The sequence below is a fragment of the Hakea prostrata genome, chromosome 1, assembly GCF_041222555.1.
Source record: "Hakea prostrata isolate BN-2017 chromosome 1, UWA_Hpros_2, whole genome shotgun sequence".
Classification (NCBI taxonomy): domain Eukaryota; kingdom Viridiplantae; phylum Streptophyta; class Magnoliopsida; order Proteales; family Proteaceae; genus Hakea; species Hakea prostrata.
In genome coordinates this window covers 18,364,377-18,373,661 of record NC_142600.1, presented here as the reverse complement: position 1 = coordinate 18,373,661, position 9,285 = coordinate 18,364,377, and the positions used below count along the sequence as shown (strand labels likewise).

Sequence of the window (9,285 nt, the reverse complement as noted above, 5' to 3'; positions counted from 1 at the left end):
CGTTAGATCGTGCGGCCGAACGATCCAACGGCTCAGATTTGAACGTTGGCATTTGTATCCCTACAGAGAGGTGCACCCATACGAACAGAGTCATGAACTGGGGGGCCCTCGGCCTCAATGCTTATAAATTCCCTCTAGTTTCTCAACAGGCGGAGATAAGAAAATCCGAAGTTTTCTCGTTCTGAGTTTTGTCTGTGCTTTGCAAAACTCGGGAAACAACCTTGAGTTTGGGCTTCTTTGTATCCTGGGAGACGGTTCGCTGGTACCTCATAGCACCTTCCGTGAGGGGCGAATTACGTCTTAAAAAACAACGACATAGTAACGTGCCTAGAAACTTCAGCTGTCATACTGTTGTCTCGTGGTCCTGATTACACCGAGTTTTATTATTCAACACCTAATTCCCTCGAGATCCCGCCATTTAGACAACGTGTTATATGTTGTTCTAAGTTGGGTAGGAAATATCGGCGACATACCGCCGAAATTGGGCGAAATTTAACTGCGTTGCTACCTAGCAACATGAAACATGAAACGAAAAAAGAAAGTCTCAAATTTCAATGAACTTTAAGAAATTTTGCTGAAACCTTGAAAATTCCAATAAAATTTTGAAAATTTCAAAAAGTTATACCATACAAGGCTTAAGGTTATAGATATGATAAAGCATATGTTGGTTCATTTGCTTATTGTAATAGCATGTCTACATGGGTATATGAATCAGGTGTATCATTTGTGACTCCACCTTTTGAAATTCATTAGAATAAGCACAACTAATTATGCTCTTTATGAACTATATGGATAACTTTATCCCTAACATAAAATGGTCTGCCTATGTCGAGGGAATTGAACACAACACATACATTAATCTACTTATTGTATATGTTGTTACATTTAAATGAAAATCCTAATATTATCTTGCATAATATTTATATTTACATTGATTAAAATCAATGTTCCAGACTTCTAGTTTTGCCAACATAAGCAAGGTTTTAGGCAAAAACAACACTCCCAATGTATTGGCCTCAAATTAAAATGAATTCAAATACCATCTGAAACTTGGGGGCAAAATTCCCCCCAAAATTTGGCCAAATTTTGCCCAAGTTTGGGGGTTTCTAGTGATACCTGAAGTTCTCCCCCCCCTCCCCCCCCAAAAAAAAAAATAAATATGGTTCCCCAAAAAAATATTATTCTCTTTCTCATTAAATAACATTCTATTACACGTTGAGTCTGATGTTCCCAAGACTCAAAGAGTATTCTCCTTCGAAAAATAGCATTTCATATTTATAACTATGAGCTATAATTATCTAACGTTAGAACTTAGAAGACAAGACGTACACTAAACAAAAAAAAAACCCTTGGGATAACGCTCAAGGTTTAACCCTCAAAAACGTAAATAGAAGGATAAAAGGATTTGCATTCTCCCTGGGTGTTTAGTAGCAGCAGAACATCGAGCAGCTAATGGGTAGGTTCATGCACGATGACGGTAAGAGCTTTTGGTCATTTTGACCAACCAATTGTCCCCATTGGACAGGCCTCGTGTGCACCGTGCAAAGAATCTGTTGCAGTTGAAAACATTTGCATTCTAGCTGTGTAATAATTCCACAACAGCAGCAACAACTCCCTTGCCTTCTTCATGGATGTCCAACCTGGGTTCCTCAATTTTCTGTTGAAGAAGCTTGTCTAGTTTGCTCCTCAAGTTCTGCAAAACCCCAACATAACATAAAAATCCAGTTGGAGTATATTTATTGTCTATCTAGTATTCCCAACAAAACTCTCAGAAGCATTACCTGTATCAGTGCTAACACACTCTTTGACGCAGAGAAATGAAGATATCCGTCAAGCATTTCAATACCTTCTCCAGTTTTGCTCGGAATGAGGTTGCCTCCAAAGAGAAGCAAAGCATAATCTGATATATTCGTTGAGTTCCGTATGTAAATGCTGGTTGTCTTTACCTTCTCGCTGTAAACCATGTAAGGGAGTGGAAGATGGACCCCTACATTTACAGATGCTGGATGGATATCAACTTTGCCAACTTCTTTAGTATAGAATGCTGTGCGTTTTCCTCTCCTTTTGCACTGCACGACATTTGGGTACAGCCCAGCACACAAGATTGCACAAACCATCTCCAAGTCATCACTGTATCTATTGTACACCTGCATCATATGCATTTATTTGGTCTGAGTATCGTAAGACCAAAAAAGAAAAAAAAAAAGGGGGGAAATTTTCAGTGCCATCCCCTGAGTTACCCCCTAAAATTAATGCCACCTCTTGAGTTATCCAATTTATCAATCAAACCCCCTATATGGTAAAAATATATCAAAGACACCCCTGCCATCAGGAAAACACAAATAAGTGCTATTGTAAGCAAGTTAAATATTTCATAAAGATAAGAATAACCTAAAACGAAAAATCCACACCAGATTCATTTTTCGTCTCCCTCTACCATTTGTGACTCTTAATCATAAATCCTCACAAAGTTTGGAAGATATTCATGATGAATAGTGTTATTAAACTTAGCATTTGGGGGTAATATTGAAAATAGACAAGTAAAAACTGACTGAGATTAAAGGTGTTAGTAATAGGGGTCTGTCAGATAAAGTGAATCACATAGGAGATGGCATTAATATTAGGGGGTAACTCAGGGGTTGGTGTTGAAAATTTTCACACAAAAAAGAAAAGAAAAGAAGAAGTTATTATGCTTTGGACACAAGAAACTATAGTAATCACGAGGCAATCCCACTGAAAATGCAACAGAGTTCTATTAAGATATGAAGACTAGATCAATATGAACAGAATAAAGGATCAATTAATGCAAAAGATTCCAACGTGATTGTGCAAGAGGTACTAGTCACAGATGATCCTATTCTACCATGCTCAATTATTCAATTCCTCGTCAAATAGGCCTATTCATTTGGTCAAGGAGGGCTGATTTAAGGCATCAAGGTTCAGGACAGCTCCTAGGATCTCTGAGACAAATATGAATATGTATGATCTCCTTTTTGGGAATAGAAGTGATCAAATGGCAATTCTCAAGAATCTCTTCAGAAACTAGGCAGATAGGATTAACTCTGGGAGAAGTGTACCCATTTTGTGGGTATCAACGTCCTCGAGAAGCAGGTTGGTCCACCATGTAGGTGTGAGTGAAAAATCGTTTAGCATGGGCTAGCCATCCATGTCCAGTGGGAACTACCTTTACAATAGCCTTCAATTGATGAAAGTTCGAGGCACCCTCTAACTCCTTTTCAGTTAAACAATGAGAGGATGAAGACATTATCTCAATCATAGCAGTCTAATTAGATGAAGTTTCTCCCATAGAAATCAGCAAAACAGCAGAAGAAGTAATCTGAAACAGCTTTTAAACAGATCAAAACCAGAACCACAAAGCAGTCCAAAAATAGATCCTCAAAATATATACTTAGACCAGCAGATTTCTCTTATAAACAGAGACTAATCGAACCCAAATATAGAGCACCAGACTTAACTTCAAACCCCAAAAATATCAAAATAGCGCTTCTGTCCCACAGAGAAATTTCCAACTAAAAAGAAGACGGTAGACACTGGCAAAAATTCCAGAAAAAGAATGATTTTTTGTTCTTAACATAAACCAAAACAAATTATCAGTTCATATCTTAAAAACAGAAGCTGTCTTCAATAGAAAAGAACTAGTTCTTACTTTAATTTGAAACAAATTATCAGTTCATACCTTAGGAACAGAAGCTGTCTTCAATAGAAAAGACCTAGTTCTTACTTTAATTCATGAAGTAGTCTTCATAAGGTCAGAAACAGAGCAAGAGGGTGCTGCACCCTTCAACTGAAAACTTGATTTTTCCTCAACGTCAGTTGTAAAAGTTTTCACCAATAAGAACCAAACAAACAAGATGAAAAAGAGAGCTAGACACAGCTCTGATACCGCGTTAAATATAACCATGGAACAGAGAAGGGAAGAAGAGAGATCTAGCTATATTTTGGAGCTTCACATAAAACTTGTGAAGACCCCAGTCCCAACAGCTTCATTTATAGTAAGAAATACAAAGAATTATAGAACTCCTAATCGAACAAGAAAATAGCTTCCAGCAACATCAAGAATTAGCACCAGATGGGCTGGAAATGGAATGCCCTTTTTGCCCTTCTTTTCTAACAGGGAGAATTCTCAAAGCAATGCATTTGGGCAGAACTCTTGCAGGCAGATTAACTTCAGTGGCTTGGGGTAAAACTGATTCGAACCACACAAATGCACCCAACAGATTTAGCTCTAACCGACAAACTCTAACGGCGAACATTCTTGCTACCCCATTCTTATTCAATAAATTAGGCCCACAACATGCACAAATAGTTTCAAATCAATTGAAATCTTATTCCAGATTGATGATACTTCTGGGTCAAATTTCTTTGACTAGAAGCACACTACTGGCAGAACTACGACTAGAAGGAACACTGGAACATCCCAGCTGTCTTACTGACAAGCCCACTCACTTCAAGTTGTGTAAAGCTTACCTTAGCTCCCAAGGATTTGTCAACAAAGCCAATATCAGACAGTAGATCCAGAAATTGATTTCTCATGTCCTCCATCATCTTCAGGGTAATTGGTGATAAGAAGTTCTCCCAACAGAATGCCTTTTCTCTCCCACAACTTTTTGCATCCTTCCAACCTTCGTAGGCTTTGAGTAGGGCAATGTGATCACTGCTTGAAAAACATTGGCAAGTTCCTCCATCACAAACAACATTTTAAAAGAGAATCTTTCACTATCCTGTAAAAACCAAACATGAATCAGCCAGTCCTGTGATCTAACCTGCAGGAGTCACCAGCAAAGGATCTTTTGGCAGCATCAGCTTCCCCTTTCCTATTTATTGGGAGGACAAATGGGTCACGATGTGCAAGAGCAGAAGCAATTGTTAATGCAGGGCCAAGGCACTGAAAGATAGACCCCATTAAAAGCATCTTCCCAATATTAGGATCCAATGGCAATTTGCAAAGATGACGACCTGCAAGTTTCTTCTTAGATCACAAAAGGATCCCAAAAATAAACGGCATAGACTCTGAAATAAGTTATGGTAATCACAAACCGAGTGGAGTAAGTTCTTCATCATCATCTAGAGCTCCAATCATTTTGAGAAGTTCAACTGCATTTTTAACAGCAAGAGGGTCCGGTGGCTGAAGTGCTTTTGCCAGAAATGACCCAATATTTCCCAGCTGTAAACTTTTAATATGGAGGCAAAGTTCTTGCAATGGTGTTCGAAGTATTTCAGGCAACTGATACTGGGGCATCGCATCATAAATTACTTTCGGGAACAACCTATAACAGACACCTGGCTGCACACGACCTGCACGCCCTCGTCTCTGTAAATTTATCAACATCACAGCACAAGAGGAATGTCAAGTAAGTGACTTGCAGATTCAACTATCCATCTGGTCTGGTGACAAATGAAGCTTAGATATGTAATCTAAAGTTTTAGCAGAGAGCTTTTCCAATTGGTAGGTACGTTAACATAATGCATTTATTACCTGATGGGCTGAAGCCTTTGATATCCACGATGGCAACAAACAAGCCAACTTGTTTAGAGCATCATAACTAGTTTCCTTCGCCTTTCCGCAGTCTACAACATAGACAACATCATCTATTGTTATGCTACTCTCAGCTATGTTTGTCGCTAGCACAATTTTCCTGCAAAAATGCCAATTAGAAAATGCAATATGAACTAGAATTCTGTAGAGGTTTTCTGACTAGTGAAAACCCATAAATGATTTTACATAGATGTCATTAACATGTACAACTAAAAGAGTCCATCAAGTATTTAAAGTGAACCATGTTAACCAGACAGTAACCCTAACACACAATCTCATTAGCAAATAGGTAATCAGACCAATAATTTGGCTCCCACAACAAACCAAGTACACTTGGTACTTGGTAGCTTATGGTGCATGAAAGCCTATTGCAACCAGGCTTCGTTCGCATATTCCCACCCAGCAGTTTTTCCTTTACTGTATAGCATGGTTTCCCAGGTCCAAGAAAATCCAAATGGGTTCCCACCTCTTGGGACAAGGACTTCCATGGAGGGACACTTGACAAGTACAGTGTGGCTGGACCAGCCACATTTTTAAGGGCATCTGGTGCAAACCTAATGGGTGATCCACCATGGTGGGCTTCAAAAGAACAAGTTAGCATACTAGGAAGAAGAAGAGGGAGGGAAGAATGCATAGCACACGCACACACAGCCACTCAGGGTCTTCCCAAACACAACCAATCCATTCCACTCAATCTGAAATTGCATTCTAAATTCCTAATACAAGCTATTTAAAAGAAAAAGATCCAGTATAGGAAACCTAGTAAACTACAAAACAAACTTATAACAAGGAAATAATCTCCATAGCTTACTAACTCACTCTAACTCTTGTAAATGTCTCCCACTTCGTAAAATTGACTGAACAACATATAGTCATCAAAATAGAATAAACTCCTAATAATATACACAATCCATGACTCAAACTAGAAATGGTCCATCTTGGTCTGGAAACCAGTTGGGTCTGAGTCAGCCCAAGGCAGCATATCTGCATCTGCGATTGAAACTATGGAGCAGATGGCAATCATGGCATTAAGGAAAGAATAGGGCACACAATGACAGTAGTTGAAAATGGTTCCTTTAAAGACTAATAAAATTGTTAGGAACCAATATGTTAAGTTACATGTTGTAATACTGCAAGGGTAGTAATGTCAGTCCCTATGGTAGTCATTATTTTAGTTCTATTATGATTCCACCTAGCATATTGTTCTTGTATATGCTAGTCCTCTATTAGTTCTCTGCTTTCTTCTCTACTAGGTAAAGGTTCACTCTTTTTCACCTCTGTATCCAAAATTTCCCTTATTCTCTTTGAAACCTAAGTAATGTAGTACTGCATTTGATTGATCAAAACAGTAGCCAAATAGGACCTTTCACAAGGAATCAATTTCAAATTTGACAAACGTGAGATGAATAGAATTCAGATGTGAAAGAGGGCTGAAACTAGAGTAGTATTATAAGGATAATACCATAACAATACGGGCTGAATAGATCTTCAAAACAGGGGCAGAAATATAATGAAGAAATTGAAGGGAAAATATAAGGGAATTGAAAATAACAATGTAACACCCGGGCTTCCACCTTGCCTACACAAGGATTGAACACCAACCTACCTTGATCAAACACAAGGATTCTCCATAGAGAAGGAATGCTAACAAAACAATTTCATTTCAATTGATGAGTTGTGTCCTCACCTCTTACATAAGTCTCTTTATATAGCATTCTAAAGAGACATAAACATTAATGGTAACATCCAACCACTAGCTAATATATACTTATTAATAACTCAACTTCTGCCTAACTCTTGACAAAGGGCAACTCCTTTGACAATGAATTTTTATTATTTTCAAAGCACAACCCCTTTTATTGACTTTTCAAGAACTAGACTTGGGCTTGGGTCTAGACCATGGAGTTCAAAATATGTGGGCTGATTTTAACCCACTAAAACAGTCCTAGCCCATGATTTGGGTGATAGCTTTAGGCCTTTGATGGGCCTGACCCATTGGGTTTTTCTTTCTTATATATGCCTTCAATTCTGAATCACTAAGTTTTTTGGATGTGTATCATTTGCTCTAATTTGTACCCCAGATTTAATAAGTTGACCCATAGGGCAGTCAAGTGTGTTCTCCATTGTTCCTATAGTACTCGGAAAGGGCACAAGTATCATAATCCTCTTACTCAACAACAGTCGATCAATGAAGATGTTAGGTAGTTTTTTGGCAATAAACACAATGGCAATGTTATTTGTATGACTAAAACCTAACACAAACAGGTCTGCGTTGACTCACACATGCCCGACAGTTTGCAGACGAAATAGAATCAATCATGTATTTTCACAAATCTAAACATGTACGTACAAGAAAATATTGAATAACTTTCAATGAAATGCAAGAACAAAATACTAAGTAGTAGTCAAATTTCAATTATTATTTAAAAATTACAAATTACAATTTATATCATACAATCCCTTGAAATTTTCAAAATTTCACTGAAAAACCAAAATTTTGTCGAGATCTTGGCGAGACTTCATCAAGATTCAGTTGACTGAATCTAGTTTCAGACCATGTTTCGTCTTGGCAAGGTCGAGATTTTAAACCTTGTTTCAACTATCTTCCATTGACAAAGATGCTGCCACACAACCCATGTTCCTACTCGTGTCATTTGATGATATTCCAACCACTACATTGTCCACATCATTGCAAGTGTATTAACACCAGAGAAACAACATCCAACCCGAGTCAGATCATCTTTGCTCTACAGCCCCCCCCCCCAAAAAAAAAAAAAAAAAACACTCTGCTTCCTCCTCATCTCCTAATGACTTACAGTTGTTGATCAAAATACACTTGCACTCAATAATACATGACTGCCCAGCTGTCATGGAGCAATCAACTAGAAATAAAAGACTGATGGCCTGAGTGAAGCTAGCCTCTCTTGGCAAACTTGGTATTTGGTCCAAGTTCTCTGTCATTTCTTTTCCCTTTTCCCTTTTCCCTTCTTTCCACCCTCGGGCTTTTGTGAAAATGAATGGCAAATCAAAAAGCATACTTAAAACAACTTCCAATATGGATTTAAAAAGGGGAGGGGAGGGGGAGAGAGAGACAGACAGAGAAGAAGAAGAAGTTGGAAGATCACACGTGGCATCTACAAACTCCATTCCTAAAATTCACCATGAGGCTTTATTTCATTTTTGATGGAATGTATCTACACAAAAGGAGATGTAATCATGATTGGATTCCTCTCCAGGTAAGGATCTTGTGCAATTTCATTGGACGTCACCATTAAGCACAGTTCATATACTCAGTTAAACAGCTTAAGGCTTGTTTCACTGCAAAGTGTATACTCAATCTATGGGGTGGATTATTTTAAGACCTACTCACCTGTTGCTCATTCTAATCAGTCAATCTACTGATTCTTTAATTGCAAATTCTGATTGACCTTTATATTAGTTGGATATGAAGAATGTTTTCATATATAGTGGTCTACACAAGATAATGCAAAAAGTTTTGATCTCGAACAAGAGAAGACCATCTGGAGATCGATCAAAACAATAGTGAAGATAAATATAATAACCAGAACTTCTTTTCCACGTAAAAAAGGAAGAACATAAAAGGATAAGAAGAATGGCAATAGGGGGTGGGCTATCTCAGCCCTTGGTCTCCCACCCACAGCTAACTCAGCTGTTGAACAAAAATTCTTCATAAGCAATGGCAACATGGCATGCAAATCTGATTTCTC

The 9,285-nt window shown here is 38.1% G+C and overlaps 1 protein-coding gene across 2 annotated transcripts in view; it reads right to left on the bottom strand.

The window, feature by feature from the left end:
- Positions 1–1,169: 1,169 nt before the first annotated feature.
- Positions 1,170–9,285, bottom strand: part of LOC149028029 (RNA helicase family protein) — a 48,245-nt gene continuing 40,129 nt past the window's right edge. For both annotated transcript variants that reach the window (XM_089168063.1, XM_089168072.1), the window contains 6 exons: positions 5,498–5,657; positions 5,059–5,332; positions 4,785–4,977; positions 4,489–4,675; positions 1,782–2,147; positions 1,170–1,693 (listed from right to left, as the gene is read on the bottom strand). In XM_089168063.1, coding sequence (XP_089024189.1) covers positions 1,577–1,693; positions 1,782–2,147; positions 4,489–4,675; positions 4,785–4,977; positions 5,059–5,332; positions 5,498–5,657 — 1,297 coding nt within the window. In that variant the 3' untranslated portion in view covers positions 1,170–1,576. The remainder of the gene's footprint in view (positions 1,694–1,781; positions 2,148–4,488; positions 4,676–4,784; positions 4,978–5,058; positions 5,333–5,497; positions 5,658–9,285) is intronic.